This window comes from Aotus nancymaae, unplaced genomic scaffold (genome assembly GCF_030222135.1).
Source record: "Aotus nancymaae isolate 86718 unplaced genomic scaffold, 86718_ANA_hifiasm-v0.15.2.pri h1tg000015l_1, whole genome shotgun sequence".
In the NCBI taxonomy this organism is placed as follows: domain Eukaryota; kingdom Metazoa; phylum Chordata; class Mammalia; order Primates; family Aotidae; genus Aotus; species Aotus nancymaae.
Window position 1 is genome coordinate 8,374,845 of NW_026988427.1, and position 23,754 is coordinate 8,398,598.

At 41.4% G+C, this 23,754-nt stretch overlaps 1 protein-coding gene across 2 annotated transcripts in view; it reads left to right on the forward strand.

Moving 5' to 3' along the window:
* UIMC1 (ubiquitin interaction motif containing 1) overlaps positions 1-23,754 on the forward strand; it is a 122,919-nt gene that overhangs the window by 7,661 nt on the left and 91,504 nt on the right. For both annotated transcript variants that reach the window (XM_012437948.3, XM_012437950.2), the window contains exon 2: positions 8,806-8,960. In XM_012437948.3, the coding sequence (XP_012293371.2) occupies positions 8,814-8,960 (147 nt within the window). In that variant the 5' untranslated portion in view covers positions 8,806-8,813. The remainder of the gene's footprint in view (positions 1-8,805; positions 8,961-23,754) is intronic.

The following is a 23,754-nucleotide window of genomic DNA, read 5'->3' on the forward strand; positions in this document are numbered from 1 at the left end:
CCAGGCTGGACTGCAGTGTCACAGTATTGGCTCACTGCAGTCTCCACCTCCCGAGTTTAAATGATTCTCCAACCTTAGCCTCCCAAGTAGCTGGGACCATAGGCGCACACCACCACATCCGGCTCTCTTCTCCCGTTTCTCACCCCTGGCAACAGTAATCCCAGCTTCATTTTAAAATTTTGTCATTTCAAAAGTGTTTTATAGATGGAATCATACAGTTTGTGATATTTGGAGGTGGGTTGGCTTTTTTTTTTAAACTCAGCATAATTTCCTGGAGAGCAGCCAAGTTTTGGCATGTATTGATAGTGCCTTTCTCTCGTGAGTACATTCCGCAATATGTATACCAGTTGGTTTAGCCATTCATATGTTGAAAGACGTCTGGGATAATTCCTGTTTTTGGCTATTACCAAAAAAACCTATTAAGATTCATGTACAAGTTTTTGTGTGAATGTTAGATTTTTATTTTTCTGAAATAAATGCTTAGGAGTACAATTGCTGGGTTATATCGTAGTTACGTGTTTATTTTTTTATTCCTTTTTCTTTTTTGCCCACCCGCAACTGTCTTGATCGAGTTACAGATGTGTTTAGTTTTTTTAAAAAAACTGCCAGACTTTTCATTTTACATTTCCACCAGCAACGTATGAGTGATCCAGTGTCTCTGCATCTTTATGAGCATTTGGTGTTGAGACTATTTTTGCTTATTTTAGCCATCCTAATAGACAGCACTACATACCTATTAGGATAGCTAAAAGAAAAATAGTCTCAACACCAAATGCTCGTAAAGTTTAAATATTATTCATTTCGAATTAATTTTGTATGAAATGTGAGGTTTAGGTCAAGATTCATTGTTTTTTTGGCCTATGGATGTTCACTTGCTCTGACACCATTCATTAAGAAGTCTTCTTCTCCAGGTGCGGTGGCTCACACCTGTAATCTCAGAACTTTGGGAGGCCAAGACAGGGGTATCACTTGAGGTCAGGAGTTCAAGACTAGCCTGGCCAACATGACGAAACCCCGTCTTTACTAAAAATACAAAAATTAGCTGGATGTGGTGGTGCATGTCTGTAATCCTAGCTACTTGGGAGGCTGAGGCAGGAGAATCACTTGAACCTGGGAGGCAGAGGTTGCAGTGAGCCAAGACCACTCCATTGTACTCCAGCCTGGGTGACAGAGTGAGACTCCTTCTCAAGAAAAAAAAAAAAGAGTTTGAGCATATTTGTGTTGGTCTCCTTCCAGGTCCTATATTCTGTTCCATAGATCTGTGTGTCTATTCCTCCACCAATACCACAATATATTGATTACTGTAGCTGTGTAGTAAGCATTAATATTGGGTAGAATAATTCCTCTCACTTCATTCTTTGTCAAGATTGTTTAAGCTATTCTGGGCCTATGCCTTTCCATACACATTTAGAATAAGCTTGTCTATGTCTACAAAAAAATCTTAGTGGGATTTTTTATAGGAATTGCATTAAACCTAAGATAATGTTCTGGGCTCCCAAAAGTTGAAGAAAAAAAGAAAAAAAACCTAAGAACAGTTTGGGGAGAATTGATATGTTTACTATGTTGCGACTTCCAACCCATGGGCATGGTATGTCTGTACTTCAGATCTTTGCTTTCTTTCACTAGTTATTCAAAAAACAAAACCCCATAATACAACTTACATATAAATCTGTCCACATACCTTCAGCGAACTCATTTTCAACAAAAGTCCCAAGAGCATACACTGGGAAAAAGACAGTCTCTTCAATAGATAGTGCTTGGAAAACTGGATATCTACATGCAGAAGAATGAAACTAGATCTTTATCTCTCGCCATGTTACAAAAATCAAATAAAAATTGATTAAAGACTTAAATCTAAGACCTCGAACTATGAAACTACTGCAAGAAAACATTGGGGAAACTCTCTAGGATATTAGTCTGGGCAAAAACTTATTGAGTAATATCCCATAAGCACAGGTAACCAAAACAAAAATGGACAAATGGGATCACGTCAAGTTAACGAGCCACTGCACAGCACAGGAAACGATAAAGTGAAGAGACAACCCACAGAATAGGAGAAGATATTTGCAAACTACCCATCTGACAAAGGATTAAACCAGAATATATAAGAAGCTCAAACAACTCTTTAAGAAAAAAATCTAATCCGATTTAAAAAGTGGCCAAAAGGGGCTGGGCACGGTGGCTCATGTCTGTAATCCCAGCACGTTGGGAGGCTGAGATGGGCAGATCGTGAGGTCAGGAGTTTGAGACCAGCCTGACCAACATGTTGAAACCCCATCTCTACTAAAAATACAAAAAATAGCTGGGCACGGTGCCATGCATCTGTAATCTCAGCTACTCGGGAGGCTGAGGCAGGAGAATCACTTGAACCCAGGAAGTGGAGGTTCTGGTGAGCTGAGAGTGTGCTGTTGCACTCCAGCCTGGGCAACAGAGTGAGCCTTATCTTGGCAAAAGATTGCAATGGGCATTACTCAAAAGAAGACATGCAAATGGCAAACAGACATATGAAAAGGTGCTCAGCATCATTGGTCATCGGAGAAATGCAAGTCACAACTACAGTGAAATATCTCACCCTAGTTAAAATGGCTTATATCCAAAAACAGGCAATAAGAAATGCTGGCAAGGATGTGAGGTAAAGAGAACCCTTGTACACTGTTGGTGGGAATGTAAACTAGTACCACCACTATGGAGAACAGTTTGGAGGTTCCTCAAAAAACTAAAAATAGAGTTACCATGCGATCCAGCAATCCCACTGCTGGGTATGTATCCAAAAGAAAGGAAATCAATATATTGAAGAGATATCTGCACTCCCATGTTTGTTGCAGCACTATTCACTATAGCCAGGATATGGAATCAACCTAAGTGTCATCAACAGAAGAATGGATACAGAAAATGTCGTACTTATACATAATAGAGTACTATTCAGCCATAAAAATGAATGAGATCTTGTCATTTGTAACAACATGGATGAAACTGGAGGTCATTATGTTAAGTGAAATAATCCAGGCACAGAAAGACAAACATTGTATGTTCTCACTTATTTGTGGGATCTAAAAATCAAAGCAGTTGAGCTAATGGAGATAGAGAGTAGAAGCATGGTTACCAGAGGCTGGAAAGGGTAGTGGGGGATGATGGGGAGGTGGGGATGGCTACTAGGTACCAAAAAAAAAAAAAAATCCGTAAGACCTAGTATTTGATAGCACAATAGGATGACTATATTCAATAAAAATTAATCGTGGCTGGGCGCGGTGGCTCACGCCTGTAATCCCAGCACTTTGGGAGGCTGAGGTGGGCGGATCACGAGGTCAAGAGATTGAGACCATCCTGGTCAACATGATGAAACCCCATCTCTACTAAAAATACAAAAAATTAGCTGGGCATGGTGGCGCGTGCCTGTAGTCCCAGCTACTCGGGAGGCTGAGGCAGGAGAATTGCCTGAACCCAGGCGGCGGAGGTTGCGGTGAGCCGAGACCGCGCCATTGCACTCCAGCCTGGGTAACGAGCGAAACTCCGTCTCAAAAAAAAAAAAATAAAATAAAAAAATTAATCGCATATTTTAAAATAAAAGAGTATAATTGGCTGGGTGCGGTGGCACGTGCTTGTAGTCCCACCTACTCGGGAGACTGAGGCTGGAGGATCTCTTGAGTCCAGGAGTTTTGGGCTATAGTGCACTATGCCGATTGGGTTTCTGCACTAAGTTTGGCATCAATATGGTGACCTCCTGGGAGCGGGGGACTACCAGGTTGCCTAAGGAGGGGTGAACTGACCCAGGTTGGAAATGGAGCAGGTCAAAACTCCTGTGCTGATCAGTAGTGGGATCGCACCTGTGAAAGCCACTGCACTCCAGCCTGGGCAACATAGCAAGACGCCGTCTCTTAAAAAAAAAAAGTGTATAATTGGATTGTTTGTACCACAAAGGATAAATCTTTGAGGGGATGGATACCCTATTTTTTATGATGTGATTGTTGCATATTGCAAGCATGTATCGAAGCATCTCATGTATCCCATAAATATGTACACCTACTATGTACCCACGAAAATAAAAAAATGTAATAAAGCATGTATATGACTTGTATGTTAAAAACTAAAATGTATGCGGCTGGGCACGGTGGCTCAAACCTGTAATTGCAGCACTTTGGGAGGCTGAGGCGAGCAGATCACCTGAGGTCGGGAGTTTGAGACCAACCTGGCCAACGTGGTGAAACCCTGTCTCTACCAAAAATACAAAAAATTTAGCTGGATGTGGTGGCAGATGCCTGTAATCCTAGCTCTTCGGGAGGCTGAGGGAGGAGAATTGCTTGAACCAGGGAGTCAGAGGTTACAGTGAGCCGCGATTGTGCCATCGCACTCCAGACTGGATGACAGAACAAGACTCCGTCTCAAAAAAAAAAAAACCAAACTAAAATGTATGCTAAAAAACTAAAAATGCTGCAAGATTTTTTTGAATATTATTATTACTATTATTTTTTCTGAGACAGGATCTCGCTCTGTTACCCAGTCTGGAGTGCAGTAGCACAGTCACAGCTCATTGCAGCCTTCATCTCCCAGGCGCAAGTTATCCTTCCACCTCAGCCTCCTGAGTAGCTGGGACTACAGGTACGCGCCACCATGCCTGACTGATTTTTAAATTTTTTGTAGAGACGGGGTCTTGCTGTGTTGCCCAGGCTAGTTTCAAACCTCTGAGCTCAAGCAGTCCTCCTGCCTTGGTTGCCCAAAGTGCTGGAGTTACAGGCATGAGACACTGGACCCAGCCTGAAGATTATTTTTAAATTGTAAAATGGTCACAGACTTTTATACATTTTGAGTAAAGGAAAAAATACTTATAATTTCAGCACACTAAATTATTCTAACATTTATATAATTTGTTTGTATTTATTTATTTATTTTTGAGACAGAATCTTGCTCTGTCATCCAGGCCGGAATGCAGTGGCACGATCTCAGCTCACTGAAGCCTCTGCCTCCTGGGTTCAAGTGATTCTTGTGCCTGAGACACCAAAATAGCTGGGATTACAGAAACATGCCACCACGCCTGGCTAATTTTTGTATTTTTGGTAGAGATGGGGTTTCACCCTGTTAGCCAGACTGGTCTCCAACTGCTGACCTCAGGTGATCTGCCCACCTCTACCTCCCAAAGTGCTGAAATTACAGGCGTGAGCCACCTCACCTTGTCTATTCAGTAAGTGGTTATTGATCACCTATCATTTATCAGGGCATGTGGTAGGTGCTGGGACTGTTTCATCCTTGCCTTCCTTAAGGCTATAGTCCATTGAGAAAGACAAATATTTTCTTAAAAAAATCATACAAATGAATATATAATTACAACTTTGATAACTTATTTTGACAGAGGTGCATGATACTTAAAAAATGTATAGTAGAGATATTTGACCAATTTGGGGAGCCAAGAAAGATTTTAAACTACTGGACTCATAGTTCAACCTGTGATTTGAACTGAGGAGTAGGGTACTGAATATGGGAGTTGATCCTAGGTGTGAATCACAGAGGCTCATGGTATTACCCAAAGTTCAGTCATTTTCATGAATAAACATTTCTTAGTTTGTTTTTTGCTTTTGGTCAGTTTCCAAGTGCTGAAATGATTATTTTGAGTATTTTGGGTTAGCTTTATAGTTTTGAGAAAAGATTTGTCAATGTCCTTACTTAGTCACGATGCTAATCACAACTAATTTTTTTAGTTTATTTATTGACTTAACACTACTCAATGCCCTTTTTGAGTTTTCATGAAGGTATATACCTGTATAATCGCCTCCACAATCAAGGTAGAGAACATTACCTCAAATGTAACCCTCCTGCCTCTTACCAGTCATTTCTCTCCCTCTTCCCACCTGGCTCCAGGCAACTGCCGGCCTGTTTTCCTTTAACCATTGATTAGTTTTTTTCTAGAGTTTCATATAGCTAGAATCACAATTTGTAGTCTTTTGGGCATTGCTTCTTTTGTTCACTGTCATGTCTTTGAGTTTCATCTGTGTCATTGGATGCATCAGTAGTTTATTCCTTTTTATTTTTCATTGTAGAGATACATCTCAATTTGTTTATTCACATGTTGATAGATATTTGGTTTGTTTCCAGTTTTTGTCTCTTATGACTAGGGCTGCTATGAATATTCATGTCTTTATTTCTCTTGAGTAAATAACTAGGAATGGAATGGGTAGGTCATGTAGTAGATACATGCTTTCCTTTTTAAGTAACTGGATGTACCACTTTATATTCTTTTTATTTTTTTTGAGGCAGAGTCTCGCTCTTGTTGCCCAGGCAGGAGTGCAGTGGGGCAATATTGGCTCACTGCAACCTCCGCCTCCTGGGTTCAAGCTGTTCTCCTGCCTCAGCCTCCCGAGTAGCTGGGATTACAGGTGTGTGCCACCATGCCTGGCTAATTTTTGTATGTTTAGTAAAGATGGGGTTTCACCATGTTGGCTAGGCTGCTCTCAAACTCTTGACCTCAAGCATCTGCCTACTATGACCTTCCAAAGTGCTGGGATTACAAGCATGAGCCGTTGAACCTGGCAGATTTTTATATGTTTTCCAATACATAAAATACATACATTAGTATTCATATAATTAAAAAATAAATACACATATATTGTGGTCGTGCTTTAGTTATCAGTATAGGTATATTTTAAAAATATATTAAGGTAAATATAAATAAATATAATATATAGTTATAAATATAAATACATAAATATAAAATTAAATATAAATATATTAATATTTTAAAATATATTTTAAATGTTATAAAATATATTTTTAAAAGGTAAGAAAATATTTGTGCCTGGGTGTGGTGGCTCATACCTGTAATCCCAGCACTTTGGGAGACCAGGGTGGGAAGATCACTTGAGCCCAGGAGTTCAAGACCAGTCTGGGCAATATAGTGAGACCTTGCCTTTACAAAAAATAAAAAATAAATTAGCCGGGTGTGGTGGCACATACCTGTGGTCCCAGCTAGTTAGGAGGTTGAGGTGAAAGAATTGCTTGAGTTGGGGAGGTGGAGATTGTGGTGAACTGTGTTGGTCTGGTAAAGTGCTGGGATTACAGGCATGAGCCACTGCACCTGGCCAAAAATTTTTTTTTTTTTTTTTGAGATGGAATCTTGCCCTGTTGCCCAGGCTGGAGTGTAGTAGTGTGGTCTTGGCTCCAACCCGTGCCTCCCGGGTTCAAACAATTCTCATGCCTCAGCCTCCCTAGTAGCTGGGATTATAGGTGCATACCACCATGCCCGGCTGATTTTTGTATTTTTAGTAGAGACAGGGTTTTGCCATCTTGGCCAGGCTAGTCTCAAATGCCTGACCTCAAGTGATCCACTTGCCTCAGCCTCCCAAAGTACTGGGATTACAGGTGTGAGGCACGATATCTGGCCCTAGAATTCTTCGTATATTCTGGTTGCAAGCCTTTTTTGCAAGATAAATGTATTGCAAATACTTTGACCTCCCTGGCTCAGGTGATCCTTCCACTTCAGCCTTCTGAGTAGCTGGAACTGTAGGTGTGTATCACCATACCCCGCTAATTAAAAATTTTTTTTGTGGAGACAATGCCTTGCTATTTTGCCCAGACTGTCATTCTGTGGCTTCTTAATGGTCTTTTTTTTTTTTTTTTTTTTTTTTAAAGAGCAGAAGTTTTAAATTTCAGTGAAGTCAAATTTATCAATTTAAAAAATTTCTATGTGTCCTAAGAAAGCTTTGCATACTCAAGGTCACTTTTTTTTTTGAGACAGGGTCTCAATATGTTGCTGAGGCTGGTCTTGAACTCTTGGATTCAGGTGATCCTTCTGCCTTGGCCTCCCAAAGTGCTGGGATTGCAGGCGTGTGCCACCATGCCTGGTAGTCCTTTTTTTTGAGACAGAGTCTTGCTTTGGTGCCAGGTGCCAGGCTGGAGTGCAGTGGCGTGATCTCGGCTCACTGCAATCTCCACCTCCCAGGTTCAAGCAATTCTCCTGCCTCAGCCTCCTGAGTAGCTGGGACTACAGGCACACGCCACCACCTCCAGCTAATTTTTGTATTTTTTTAGTAGTGATGAGGTTTCATCATGTTGGCTAGGATGGTCTCGATCTCTTGACCTCGTGATCCACCTGCCTTGGCCTCCTAAAGTGCTGGGATTACAAGCGTGAGCCACCGCGCCCGGCCAAATTTTGGTAGTTCTACACTCTTTTGGGTCTTTAGTTCATTTGAGAATTCAGTGAAAACTATAAAAATTTTTCCAAGGAAGCTGCCGACAGAAACTAATTTTACACACAATTTTAGTGAATCCCCTGAAGCCAATCTATAGATTCTTTAAGGGCTTTTGGATTGACAGGTTAAGAACTCTTGGCCAGCGGTTCTCTAAGATCTGTCTTTTCTTTTGAGATGAGGTCTCACTCTGTTGCCTGGGCTAGAGTGCAGTGGTGCCATCATGGCTCAATGTAGCCCCCACCTCCCTAAGCTGGTGGCTTACACCTGTAATCCCAGCACTTTGGGAGGCCAAGGCAGGCGGATCACCTGAGGTCTGGAGTTTGAGACCAGCCTGACCAACATGGACAAACCCCGTCTTTACTAAAAATACAGAAAATTAGCCAGGTGTGGTGGTGGTACATGCCTGTAATCCCAGCTACTCAGGAGGCTGAGGCAGGAGAATCTCCTGAACCTGGGAGTCAGAGGTTGCAGTGAGCCAAAATTGTGCCATTGCACTCCAGCCTGGGCAACAAGAGTGAAGCGCCATCTCAAAAAAAAAAAACTAAATTGAATAGCTTCTAGAAAACTTATACTTTAAGTAAATTATTATCTTTTTATTCTAAACAAAATTATTGTCCTTTTATTCTAGACAAAAGAATGGCACGGAGAAAGAAAAAAGTTAAAGAAGTTTCCGAATCTCGGAACCCGGAGAAGAAGGATGTGGAAACTACCAGTTCTGTCAGTGTGAAGAGGAAGCATAGACTTGAGGATGCATTCATCGTGATATCCGATAGTGATGGAGAGGTTAGTAAAGTAGAGCTGAAGCTCTCAAACTATGCTTCCTTACCTGTGGGGAGGTTGTTTCGTGATGGACTTTACCTTAATGCCAGCTCACGAAGACCACGAAGTTTTTACTCAGCTTTGTTTTAATTTGTAAGTGGAATTAAGAATTACTTAAGAAAGTAATCCTGTTGCTTAGTGGAGGATGGATCATAGTTCTTCAGTTTTGTAATGTAGTAATCCAAAGTGATATTTTAGAGCTATTTGAATAATCTAATTCAATTGTAAATCTTAGTTTTCATGTGTCTGGAAAATGTGAATTTTTTTTTTTTTTTTTTTTTTGAGATGGAGTTTCGCTCTCGTTGCCCAGGCTGGAGTGCAGTGGCTCCATCTTGGCTCACTCTAACCTCTGCCTCCTGGATTCAAGTGATTCTCTTGCCTCAGTCTCCCTAGTAGCTGGGATTACAGGCGTGCGCCACCACGCCTGGCTAATTTTGTATTTTTTTTTTTTTTTAGTAGAGACAATTTCTCTGTGTTGATTAGGCTGGTATCAAACTCCCAACCTCAGGTGATCCACCCTCCTCAGCCTCCCAAAGTGCTAGGATTACGAGCATGAGCTACCGTGCCTGGCCCAAGAAGAGCCCAGAAGCTTTTTAACTTTTAAGAGTTCACTTCAGAGGAAACAAAATAAAAAAAGAGGACAAAAAAAATCACAATTCAGGAAATTGGGAAGTTTTGAACTTTTTTTCTTTTCTTTCTTTCTTTTTTTTTTTTTTTCCTAGGATCAGGCACAGTGGCTGATGCCTGCAGTCCCAGCACTTTGGGAGGCCAAGGTGGGCGGATCACCTGAGATCAGGAGTTTGAGACCAGCTTGGCCAACATGGCAAAACCCCATCTCTACTAAAAATACGAAAATTAGCTGGGTGTGGTAGCACAGGCCTACATTCCCAACTACTCGGGAGGCTGAGGCAGGAGAATTGCTTGAACAATTTCTCGGGAAGGCAGAGGTTGCAGTGAGCTGAGATTGCACCATTGCACTCCAGCCTGGGTGACAGAGTGAGACCCTGTCAGGAAAGGCAGGGCCTCCCAAAGTGCTGGGATTACAGGCATGAGCCACCATGCCTGGCGTTTTTGTTTTTTTGAGCAGGAGTCTTGCTCTGTCACCTGGGCTCAGGTGATCTGCCCATCTCAGCCTCCCAAAGTGCTGGGATTACAGGCGTGAGCCACCATACCTGCTCAGTGGTAGTTTCAGATTATACTGAATTTCAAAGATTGATTAGGGAGATGTGAGAAGGTTAGTGGAACACATGATAATTTACTTATTTAGAGATAAGGTCTCACTCTGTTACCCAGGCTGGAGTACAGTGGTGTGACCTTGGTTCATTGCAGCCTCAGTCTGGGCTCAAGATTCTTGTGCCTCAGCCTCTTAAGTAGCTGGGACCACAGGTATGCACCAGCACTGGCTAGTTTTTGTATTTTTTTTGTAGAGATGGGATCTTGCTATGCTGCCCAGGCTACAGATACAAATTTATATCAGGTGGAACCAAGAAACACATTATGTGCCCCTCGTTCGTCCTGTTTAAAATTTCCCTTCTGCCTTTTTCCTTTTCATGTGTTAGGTTTTGAGCTCCTTTGCCTGCCTTTTTTTTTTTTTTTTAAGCTTATGAAAACCTGATACTGAGCTTGAGAATGTTGCGGGAGAAAGGGAATTTCTGGGAGACAAGAAAGAGAGGCCGGGCACTGTGGCTCACACCTGTAATCCCAGCACTTTGGGAGGCCGAGGTGAGTGGATCACCTGAGGTCAAGAGTTTGAGACCAGCCCAGCCAACATGGTGAAATCCTGTCTCTACTAAAAATACAAAAATTAGCCGGGGATGGTGGTGCATGCCTGCAATCCCAGTTAATCAGGAGGCTGAAGCAGGTGAATCACTTGAACCCAGGAGGCGGGGGTTACAGTGAGTGGAGATTGCACCATTGCCCTCTAGCCTGGACAACAAAAGTGAAACTTCATCTCAAAAAGAAAGAAAAAAGGCCAGGCACAGTGGCTCACGCCTGTAATCCCAGCACTTTGAGAGGCCGAGGCGGGCGGATCACGAGGTCAAGAGATTGAGACCATCCTGGCCAACATGGTGAAACCCCGTCTCTACTAAAAAATACAAAAATTAGCTGGACATTGTGGCATGCGCCTGTAGTGCCAGCTACTTGGGAGGCTGAGGCAGGAGCATTGCTTGAACCTGGGAGGTGGAGGTTGCAGTGAGCTGAGATCGTGCAACTGCACTCCAGCCTGGTGCCTGGTGACAGAGCAAGACTCTGTCTCAAAAAAAAAAAAAAGAAAGAAAAGAAAGAGGATGTGTTTCTTCTTTTCAGTATCTGCAAAGTGGTAGATACCATTCCATATCTTAAAATTGGTTCAAAGTCTCTTATCTGAATAAGGTGTGTGATTGAAGTACTCATGAAACTTGTTCTGTATTCTGTTACTAAAAACTGTCCTTGGGATCAAGATACTGAAACATGCAGGAAATGGATGAATCTCAGAAACATGCCGTGTAGAAGAAACCAGACACAAAGGAGCATCCCCTATAATTCTATTGATGTGAAATTCTGGAAACACCAAATCTAATCCATAGTGACACAGAGCAGATCAGCGGTTGCCCGGATCAGGGGTAGAAGGTGGATTGACTGGGAGGGGTCAGAGGGACTCCCTGGAGTATTGAGAAAGTTCTTTTTTTTTTTTTTTGAGGTAGAGTCTCGCTTTATTGCCCATGCTGGAGTGCAGTGGCGCAATCTTGGCTCACTGCAACTTCCGCCTTCCAGGTTCAAGCAATACTCCCGCCTCAGCCTCCCAAATAACTGGGATTACAGGCATGTGCCACTGTGTCCAGCCTTTGTTTTTGTTTTGAGACAGAGTCTCATTGTGTTGCTCAGGCTGGAGTGCAGTGGTGGTGCCTCAAGTCACTACAGTGTTCCTGACCTGGGCCTAAGTGATCCTTCCATCTCAGCCTCCCAGGTAGCTGGGACTATAGGCCTTTGCCAACACGCTTGGCTAAATTTTTAAATATTCTTTTTAGAGATGATGTATCACTGTATTGCCCAGGCTGGTCTGGAACTCTTGGGGTCAAGCAGTGCTCCCACCTTGGCTTTTCAAAGTGTTGGGAGTACAGGCGTGAGCCGTCCCATCTGCCCTTCATTTTTATTTTTTTATTTTTATTATTATTATTTTTGACAGCGTCTTACTCTGTTACCCAGGCTGGAGTGCAGTATTGTGGTTATAGCTCACTGCTGCCTCCAACTCCTGGCTAAAGTGATCCTCCTGCGTCAGCCTCCTGAGAAGCTGGGACCACAAGTGCATGCTACTAAGTCTGACTAATTTTTAAAAAAATTTGTAGCCAGGTATCTCTTATGTTGCCCATGCTGTCCTGGAACTCCTGGCCTCAAGCAATTTTCCCAGTTCAACCTCTCAAAGTTGGGCATGAGCCACTGTACCCAGCAGAAAGTTCTGTATCTTGATAGTGGGAGTGGGTACTCAGATATGTCCATTTGCTAAGCCTCATCAGACTGTATAAAATGAGACCCTGTCTCAAAAAAACCTATACACTTAAAATGAGTGCATTTTATTGTATGTAAACTATACTTAAATAAAGTTAATTTTAAATAATAAAACAACTGTCCGTGGAAGTATTTATACAAGGGGAAAGGGGCCTTTGAAAACACTCAGAATTCAGAGATTATTTTTAGGTCTTGCCTAAAAAACCCCCAAAGAACAAAACACCTTTCACCTCAAAAACCACTCAGGAGGGAGGCTAAGGCGGAAGAATCGGAAATGCCTGTTCTAATTAGTTGTGCTTGATAATTGTTGTCATGATATTGATACTAAAATATTAAAGTAGCAATTAAAATAACAAATGAACTATACGTAGATATAAAGAGATAAACGCTTGTATTTATATATATGAGCCTGGTACAGTGGCTCACTCCTATAATCCCAGCACTTTGGGAGACTGAGGCGGGTGGATCATGATAAAAATGACATTTTTATCTTTATAGAAAGCTTTATTCTCCAGAATAAAGATTGTAACCTTTCTCCTTTGTCTTGTATTTCCATTTGTTTATTGGAGTTTTTTACCTGCCTGTAGGTCTCATCTCATAGGCTGTGAATTAAGTCTTTGTTTTTTCCTTCCGATTTTTTCTTTCTCCTATACTTTCTTTCTTTTTTTTTTCCTTCTTCTAGAGTCAGGGTCTCCCTCTGTCACCTAGGCTGGAGTGTAGGAGTGTTAGATCATTGCAACTTCTGTCTCCCGGTCCCACCTTGGCCTACCAAGTAGCTGGGACCACAGGTGCAAGCCACTACACTTGGCTAAGTTTTGTATTTTTTTTGTAGAGACAGGGTTTCACCATGTTGCCCAGGATGGTATTGAACTCCCAGCCTCAAGCAATCCTGCCTCGGCCTCCTGAAGTGAGCCACTGCACCTGTGCAAAAAAATTACATATTGTATTTTTGGTTAGCAAGATTGAGCATTTCTTTACATCTTTATTGGTTTTTAAAAAACATTATTTGTAGTTCAGTTTCTAATTAGGATTTTTGTCTACATAGTTCATTTTATTTTTTTTTGTTTTCTTTTCTTTTCTTTTTTTTTTACATAGTTCATTTTTAAGGCATAAAAGTATGGAGAAGAAAACAAGGGCTAGGCACATCCCTGGTGACTCATGCCTATAACCCCATGCTTTGGGAAGCTGAGACAGGAGGATTGCTTGTGGCCAGGAGTTTGCGAACAGTATGAGCAACATAAGAAGACCCTGTCTCTACAAAAAATATAAAACTTAGCTGGTCATGGTGGTGTGCACCTATAGTCTCAGATACTTGGGAGGCTGAGGCAGGTGGGAGAGTTGCTTGAGCCTAGGAGTTCCAGGAATTTGAGGCTGCAGTGAGCTGTGATCTTACCGTTGCACTCCATCCTGGGCAACCCTCGCTCTTAAAAAAAGGAAAGAAAACAATTGTACTACTTGGATATCATCTTAATATTAACAAGAATAAAAATATTAAATACACAAATACATATGGATATGTTAAAAAAAAAAAGTTGTATACATACATGTTAAAAAAAAAAAACCCAAACCAGCCAGGTGTGGTGGCTCACGCCTGTAATCCCAGCATTTTGGGAGGCCGAGTCGGGTAGATCACCTGAGGTCGGAAGTTTGAGACCAGCCTTACCAACATAGAGAAACCCCGTCTCTACTAAAAATACAAAATGGATTACAGGTGACCCATGCGTGTAATCCCAGCTACTCAGGAGCCTGAGGTAGGAGAATCTCTTGAACTCGGGAGGCGGAGGTTGCAGTGAGCCAGATCGAGCCATTGCACTCCAGCCTGGGCAACAAGAGTGAAACTCTGTCTCGAAAAACAAAAAAAACAAAAAACCCCCAAAACCCTAAATCATGACAAAACAGTTTAGAAAAGTATGAAATGAAAATGTACACTGCAGACATTTAACCATATGCAGTAATTTTTTTCATTTTTAAAGTAATTTCTTAGTGTCATCTGAAGGCAGTAATTTTTTCTGTATCCTAGGAAAAAAATTTTTATGCGTACATCATCAGTAGAGATTTTTATGGGAAAGGAACCATGCTGTGCAAACTGTTTTGCTTTTTTTCACTTGATGTCTTTGTTAGGTCCTCCAGAGACATAGAAGGTCTCTGGATAGGTGGGTGGGTGGAGGGATGGATGGATGGATGGATGGATGGATGGATGGACGAATGGTCAGATGGACGAATAGTCGGATGGAAGGATGGATGGATAGATGGATGGATGGATGGAAGGATGAACTGGACAGATGGGATTTATTAGGTGTATTGGCTCATGTAATTTTGGAGGTTGAGAAGTCCTGCAATAGGTTGTTTGCAAGCTGGGTACCCTGAGATGCCAGTAGTATGGCTCAGTGCAAGTCTGAAGGCCTGAGAACAAGGGGATGGGGTGCTGAGTGTAAGGCCTGAAATCCAAGGCCTGGAGAACCTAGATTTCTGATGTCCAAGGGTAGGAGAAGAATAATGTGTCCCAGCTCCAGGAGAGAGACAGATTTGCCTCCTATGTTTTTATTCTATCTAGCCCCCCAGTCAATTGGATGGTGTTCACCCAGATTGAGAGCCGATCTTCCCCACTTAGTCACTCAGACTTATACTCTAGTGTCTTCTGCAAACACCCGCACAGAGACACCAGAAAATAATACTTACTAGTTCTATGGATATTTCTTACTCCAGTCAAACCGATACCTAAAATTAACCATTAAAGTTAATTTCATGGAGACCATTCTATAGCAGCACATCTATCCTATGTCATATATGTTATACATGCAGGACTGTGCATAAAATGTAAATGCATAGTTTTAAAAATTAATGTGAACACTTGCACTTACAACCTGAGAATCCCTTTTCTCTTAGTGTGTCCCTCCCCAATTTGCATTCTTTTCTTTCTTTTTTTTTTTTTGAGATGCAGTCTTGCTCTGTTGCCCAGGCTGGAGTGCAATGGCGAGATCTCATCTCACTGCAACCTCCTTCTCCCAGGTTCAAGTGATTCTTCTGCCTCAGTTTCCCAAGTAGCTGGGATTACCGGCACCCGCCACCATGCCCGGCTAATTTTTGTATTTTTAGTAGAGACGGGGTTTCACCGTGTTCTCCACGCTGGTCTTGAACTCCTGACCTCAGATGATCTGCCTGCCTCAGCCTTTCAAAGTGCTGGGATTACGTGTGTAAGCCACTGTGCCCAGCTCTTTTCCACCTTTCTAAAAGTAACCACTATTTATTTTGTCTTCCCGTGTTTCTCCTTACAGTTTTACCACATTTACATGTATTCTTAAACAGTTTCCATATATTTTGAAAAACTAAGTATTGCTGATTAGACATGTCTACCAACATTTTCCAATAATCTCTTCATTCTCCAGATATTTGAAATTTTACCTTTATCATAAATTAAAATCTTGTTTATAAATGGGTGTGTTTCTGAGAGCAGAAAACCAAACTGCACGTTCTCACTCATAGGCAGGTGTTGAACAATGAGAACACATAGACACAGGGAGGGGAACATCACACACTGGGGCCTGTTGTGGGGTGGGGGAGCTAGGGGAGGGATAGCAGGAGGAATTGGGGAGGGATAACGTTAGGAGAAATACCTAATGTAGATGATGGATGGGGTGGATGTAGCAAACCACCGTGGCACGTGTTTACCTTTGTAAGAATCCTGCACGATCTGCACATGTACCCCAGAACTTAAAGTATAATAAAAAAAATTTTTTTTAAAATGGGTGTATTTCTGGATTTTTTTTCTTCCATTAATCTATCACATGTTTTTATAATTGTTCAGTTGATTGTCTTGGGTATTTTGAGTAGGCATTTATCTTTGCTAATAACAATCGTGTTTTTCTCTTTCTAGCACTTACACCTTTTTTTGTTTCATTTTCATTGCGTTGGCTGTAGCTTCCAGAATAATGTTGGTTGATACTAGTGATAGAGCAGCACATCTTTTACTTCTGGTGTTTTGCTATTTGTTTCATACTTCTGTTTTTATGTTAAGGAACTATCTTTTAATTGCTTATTTACTAGTAGTAGTTTTAGGAAGTATGTTTAATCAAGTCCCCTTTAACAAGATGATGGAGTAGTTTTTCTCCTTTACTCAACTAATATATTGTGTTAGTATTTTCTAATGTTGGAACATCTTTGCATTGCTGGAATAGATCATACTTGGTCATGATGTGTTACATTAACAATACTGAATTTATTTTCTTAATATATCATTTAGGAGTTTTGCATCTGTACCCCTAGTGCCATTGGTTTTATAAAGTTTTTTTGGGGGTGCTATGGCCTTCATCAGATATTGGTATTGGGGTTATGGTATAAAAGAAAAGGAAAGCTCACCAGTTTTTGCTATGTCCTACCACAATTTAAATAGCATAGGAATTACTTGTTTTATAAGATTTGCTAAAAATCTCCCACAAAACTTGCTACCAACTGATTTTTATTATGTATTTCATATTCTTGTAGTGTCTTGGAACTTTCGTATATTTTTAAAAAAGACTTTTTTCTGCTTTAGAATAGAAAAACGCAGTTGGATCATCTTAGGAACATATTTGTTTTTTTTGTTTTGTTATTTATTATTATTTTATTTTTTTGAGATAGAGTCTCGCTTTGTTGCCCAAACTGTAACGTAATGGCGTGATCTTAGCTCACTGCAACCTCCACCTCCTGGGTTCAAGTGATTCTTCCTGCCTCAGCCTCCAGAGTAGCTGAGATTACAGGTGTCTGCCACCACTGCTGGCTAATTTTTGTGTTTTTAGTAGGGAGGGGTTTTTTTGCCATGTTGGCCAGGCTGGTCTTGAATTCCTGACCTCCGGTGATCTGCCAACCTTGGCCTACCAAAGTACTGGGATTACAGGCGTGAGCCATCGTGCCTGGCCTTTGTTTTGTTTTTTAGAGACAGGGTTTTTCTCTCTCTCTCTTTTTTTTTTTTTTAGTTTTATTTTTTAATTATATGTTAAGTTCTGGGATACGTGTGCACATTGTGCAGGTTTTGCTCTTTCCCAGGCTGGAATGTAGTGGTGTGCTTATAGCTTACTGCAGCCTCGAACTCCTGGACTCAAGCGATCCTCCTGTCTCAGCCTCCCAAGTAACTGAGACTATAGGTGTGCACCACCATGCCCAGTCAATTTTTTTTTTTTTTTTTTTTTGTAAAGACAAGTCTTGATATGTTGCCCAGGCTGGTCACAAATTCCTGGCCTCAAGTGATCCTACCACCTCAGCCTCCCAAAGTGATGGGATTATAGGCATGAGCCACTGTGCCTAGCCATGAACACATTGTTTTTGGCCTTATGAGTTGAAAAACAAATGAATTATTTGATATGTCTTCTGATCCTTGCACTGCCCATAATGTTTTCCAGTTTATTCTTCAGCTTAGATGTCAGTTCCTCTGGGGATCCTTGTAGATCTTCTAAGACTAGGTCACTTGGCCATTTCTTGTGCTTTCATGGAACCTGTTCTTACTTCTGTAGTATTAGTTGTTACACTGTTTTGCAATTGCCACTATATTTTTTTCTGCGTTCATCATTGGACCATTATTTCCTGGATGGCAGGAATTTTATATCTTGAACACCTAACAATAATGCTTGGCCTGTACTAGTGGGCACTCTCAAAATACCTGCATTTGCTGGGCACACCTATATTCCCATTTACTCTGGAGGCAGATGATTGCTTGAGCTCAGGAGTTCAAGGCCACCCTGGGAAATATAATGAGATCCTGTCTTTAAAAAAAAACAAAACCCGCATTAGGTTTTTCTTGTTGGTATTCTTTTATTTGAATATTTCTTTAAGAAAATGTTCTAGTTTTTTGGTGTAGGAGAAGCCAGGAAATGTCTTTTTTTCCCCCATCAGCCCAGCATTACAGATGGGAAAACATGTTTTTGTTTTTATTTCTTTTTTTAAAATCTAAAGGTAATGGCATGAACCTGACATTGTTAGGGCTTCATTCATCCTAACTTTCTTCTGCTGAGTAATGTTACTTGGGTTGATTCATCCTCCTATTCTTTTACTCTCACTTTGTCCCTAGGAGAGCAAACATGAGCTTTTGTAAACCCTGCTGTTGTATTGGAATTGCTGTTTACTGTGTGACCTTTCTGAACTTTTTATTCTAATCAATAACACTAATACTTACTCTGGAGGACTATTGTAAGGATTAAGAGTAATGTAAGTAAAATTTCTTTCTTTTTTGAGACGGTCTTGCTCTGCCACCCAGGCTGGAGTACAATGGCACTATCTTGGTTCACTACAACCTTCACCTCCCAGATTCAAGTGATTCTCCTGTCTCAGCCTCCCAAGTAGCTGGGACTACAGGCACGCACCCCTGTGCCTGGCTAATTTTGTATTTTTAGTAGAGACAGGGTTTTGTCATGTTGGCCAGGCTGGTTTCAAACTTCTGATCCACCCACCTCAGCCTCCCAGAGTGCCCCGGTTATAGGCGTGAGCCACTGTGCCTCGCCTAGAATAATATAAGTAAAATTACTTAGAGTGATACTTCAATATGTGATAACTGATGTCATTGTACATGTTCAGAATATAGTCTGAGCCTGGCAAGAAATAAAGCCAACTGACCTATGTGGATTGTAGGGAACCAGCCTCACATCACATCTGTGGGTACCCTGAGTTTGGTGGCGACAGAGGAATGAGAAGAAGATAGATTAAGAGAGAAAGTGGGACCAGGGGGCCATCACTTATTACTTTGGAGGCAGACAGTGAAAAGAAGGCCCCAAGCTCTGATCCTCCACACTATTTATTGGTTATAATCACTTTGATCTATAGGGTAGGGGTGGAGTGATGATGGGGAGAGGGTGATGTGTTGGTGGAGTGAATCAGTGAGCCAGAACTGAATCAGTAAGCTGGAACTGGTGTGTCATTCTAAAGATTGGTAACAGTGGCGGTTTGGGAATTTCACAAAAGAAGAATATGTGGTTATCTTTAGCCTGTTATCTATGTGCAGCTGGTGGAACTTGGGCCTTACAAGGAGCTTACAAGTCTGGCTACGTCATAGTGCTACAAAGGGGTTTTACATCCTTGAGCACAATATTTATGGTAATAGAGCCTAGGTCACCCTGTACCGGAACATGAAGTATGGAGAAGTTTGCCACCCTCCCCAGGCTTCTTGCAGTTTGCCGTGGTTTGTTGTTCCCAGTTTATATGTTACTCATAACCAATTTATGTAGGCACTCTGTAAGTCCTTTCTCCTTTGCTGCTTTTCCCAACAGTGGATAATAACTCTTGTCTTCTCTGACATTCTTCCATGTTACAACAAACAAAATAAAACAACAACAATAGAAAATCTAGAGGGAAAGAAAGGAACCTCTGGAGCTTATAGATGGTCAGAGCTGGTTTTGTTTCTGACCTTATACTACTTGGGCCTCACTTTTCTCATCTATCAAGTGGGGTCGGCTGGGTGCTGGGGGTTCACATCTGTAATCCCAGCACTTTGGGAAGTCAAGGCAGGAGGATTGCTGAGCCCAAGAGTTTGAGAGAAACCTGGGTAACATAACAAGACCCTGTCTGTACAAAAAATAGAAAAGATGGTGGTACATGCCTATAGTCCCAGCTACTGGTGAGGCTAGAAGGGAGGATTGCTTGAGTAGGAGAGGTCGAGGATGCAGTGAGTTGTGATTATACCACTGTCCTCCATCTTGGGCTACAGAGTGAGACCCTGTCTCCAAACAATAAAAAAAAGAAGTGGAGTTATTGATATTAATTCTCACAAGGTTTTTGAAAGGAATTAAGTGAGGCAATGTATATAATGTGCCTGGAACATAGTATGCAATATATGATAACTGTTATTACTCTTATTTTAGAAAGCTTCTTAATGATAAAAATGTAGTTGGTTATAAATTGCCAGCTAATCTTTTAAAATTTATACAGTGTTTCCAGTAATAGTGTATTAGTAAAAAATAGAAATTCATTCTTCTTTCAAACCATTCATCTCAAAAGCTGGTAACCACTACATTATCAAAAGTATGCCATATCAGCAAGGTAGTTGGGACAGCTGTCTCATTTCCTGAAAGAAAATGCCTGCAAGGGTCAGCAACCAGTTGAGTTCAGTCAGTACCAAAACAGTCTGTGGGATCAGTTTGTTAATTGAATTTATTTATTCTTGTCTTTTTCAATCTTCATTTTTTCCTTTTCAGGATTCTCAGTTGTCACTTCGAAGTATTTTGGTGGAGTAAAAGTCATTACTTTTCTGGCTAGAAATAGAAAGATTCTTTTCTGCCATTTTCTCTCTATTTTCTAGAGAATAGTTCCCTGAACCTCCCAATATTTGTTTTGTTTTCATTATCTGCCCACCCCTTTATGAAAGATAGCTTAGATATCACTATTTGCTCTTAAAATTAAAATCACCTATATACCTAGAAGCATATTTTCCCTCAGTCTTTTGCTTAGGCACAGCCTGCCTGCCTGCCTGCCTGTCCTCTTTCCCTCCCCTCTTCCCCTCCTCCCCTTTCTCTTCCTCCCCTCTCACTACCTACCCTCCTCATCTCTCCCTCCCTCCCTTTTTCCCCTCCTTCCCCTTTCTCCCTTCCTGCCCTCCTGCCTCTCCCCTCCCCTCTCCTTACTTCCCCTCTCCTCCCCCTCCCTCCTCCCTTCCCTCCCCTCTCCTCCCCTTCCCTCCTCCCTTCCCTCCCCTCTGTTACTTCCCTTCCTCCCCTTCCTCCCTCTTTTTCTCTTTTTTTTCTTTTAACAGGGTCTCACTATGTTGCCCAGGCTGATCTTGAATTCCTGGCTTTAAGTGATCCTCCCAAAGTTCTGGGATTACAAGCATGAACCATTATCCCTGGCCAATATTTTTTTTTTTTTAAACTTGCTTCAAATGGTTAAACAAATTGTTCCAGAATTGTTGAACAACCTCAGCTCTAATTGTTCTATCTTTTGGTCTCTGTAACCATAGAAATAATCTAGAAGTTTTACTATTTCATCATTCAAACTATTCCAAGACTTTTTTGTACTCTAATAGCGTACAGAAGTCTTTTGTGTTAGACTATGTCTTGATTTGATTGATTGATTGATTGATGGGGCTCTCACTCTGTTACCCAGGCTGGAGTGCAGTGGTGCAATTACAGCTCACTGCAGCTCACTGCAGCCTCAAACTCCTGGGCTCCAGCAGTCCTCTTGCCTCAGCCTCCCTAGTAGCTAGAAATGACAGGCATGTACCACCACACCCAGCTAATTGACTTGTTTTTAGAAGATATTGTCACCATGTGTTCTATAACAGTGTTTGTGTATTTGGTATCTACTGAGACTAGAAAGTAGGTGTGATGTTTTAAATGATGACTTTTCCTACAAAGTTCTTGTTAGTATGTTAGAGATAGCATTACTGTTAAATTCTGGAGTGTGTAACTCATGATTTTGGAGGTTTTAAAGCACAAATGAAATGTCTTTAACAGATGCAGGGACTATTCTGATTATCTATTTCTCCATAAGTAATGCTAGTAGTTTGTCTTTCAAGAAATTTTCTCATTTCTCAGGTCTTAAATTTATGTACATAGAGACTGGTCGTGGTGGCTCACACCTGTAATCCTAGCACTTTGGGAGGCCCAGGCTGGTGGATTGCCTGAGGTCAGGAATTAGAGACCATCCTGGCCAACACATGAAACTCCGTCTCTACCAAATATACAAAAATTAGCTAGGCGTGGTGGTACATGCCTGTAATCCCAGCTATTCAGAAGGCTGAGGCAGTAGAATCCCTTGAACCCAGGAGGCGGAGGTTATAGTGAGCTGAGATTGCACCACTGCACTGCAGCCTGGGCAACGGAGCGAGACTCTGCCTTAAAAAAAAAATTTATGTACATAGAGTTTTTGTAGTATTTCCTTATTATCTGAGAGTCTGTTATTATTATTTTGTTTCATTCCTGGTATTACTCTTTTCTGTTGTCAGTATGGCTAGAGGTTTATCAATTTTATTGATCTTTATACAGACCCAACTTTTGGTTTTCTTTTAGCTTGAAGAAACTCCTTTAGCATTTTCTTTTTTAAATTAAATTAAACAAATTTTTTTTTGAGACAGTCTCACTCTGTTGCCCAGGCTGGAGTGCAGTGGAACAATCTCGGCCCACTGCAAAACTTTGCCTCCGAATTTCAAGTGACTGTTGTGCCTTAGCCTCTTGAGTAGTTGAGATTACAGGTGTGTGCCACTATGCCTGGCTAATTTTTGTATTTTTAGAGACAGGGTTGTGCCATGTTGCCCAGGCTGGATAAATTCTTATATATTGTTTTCATTTTAATTCAATTATTCCTGATTTCTTTCTTTTTTTTGAGATAGAGTTTCACTCTTGTTGTCCAAGCTGGAGGGCAATGGTGCGATCTCGGCTCACTGCAACCTCTACCTCCTGGGTTCAAGTGATTCTCCTGCCTCAGCCCCCTGAGTAGCTGGGATTGCAGTCATGAGCCACCATGCCCAGCTAATTTATTGTATTTTTAGTAGAAACAGGGTTTTACCATGTTAGCCAGGCTGGTCTTGAGCTCCTGACATCAGGTGATCCGCCCGCCTCGGGCTCCCAAAATGCTAGGATTACAGGCATGAGCCACTGCGCCCATCAATTATTACTGATTTCTAATGTAATTCCCTTAATCATATGTATTTTATATGATTTGAATCATTTTTAAATTGAGTGAAACTTGTTTTATGGCCCAGAATATTCTGTGTGTACTTGAGAAGAATGTACATTTTGGATAGTGATTTCTGTAAATGTCAATCTGATGAAGTTTGATGATAGTGTTTTATCTATCTATCTATCTATCTATCTATCCATCTATATATTTTTTGAGACTGAGTCTTGCACTGTAGTGCAGTGGCTCAATCTCGGCTCACTGTAATCTCCGCCTGCTTGGTTCAAGCGATTCTCCTGCCTCTGCCTCCTGAGTAGCTGGAACTACAGGCATTTGCCACCACGCCCAGCTAAGATTTTTGTATTTTTAGTAGAGACGAGGTTTCACCATGTTGGCCAGGATGGTCTTGATCTCCTGACCTTGTGATCTGCCCACCTCAGCCTCCCAAAGTGCTAGAATTACAGGCATGAGCCGCCGTGCCCGGCCCAAATCTACTTTATATTTATTGATTTTCTGTCTATTCTGCAAATATGTTGAGGAGGTTATTGAAGTCTTTAACCATAGTTGTGGATTTGTCTTAATTTCTCTTTTTTTTTTTTTTTGAGAGACACAGTCTTGCTCTGTTGCCCAGGTTATGGTACAGTGACACGATCTTGGCTTACTGCAGTCTCTGCCTCCTGGGTTCAAGTGATTCTCATGC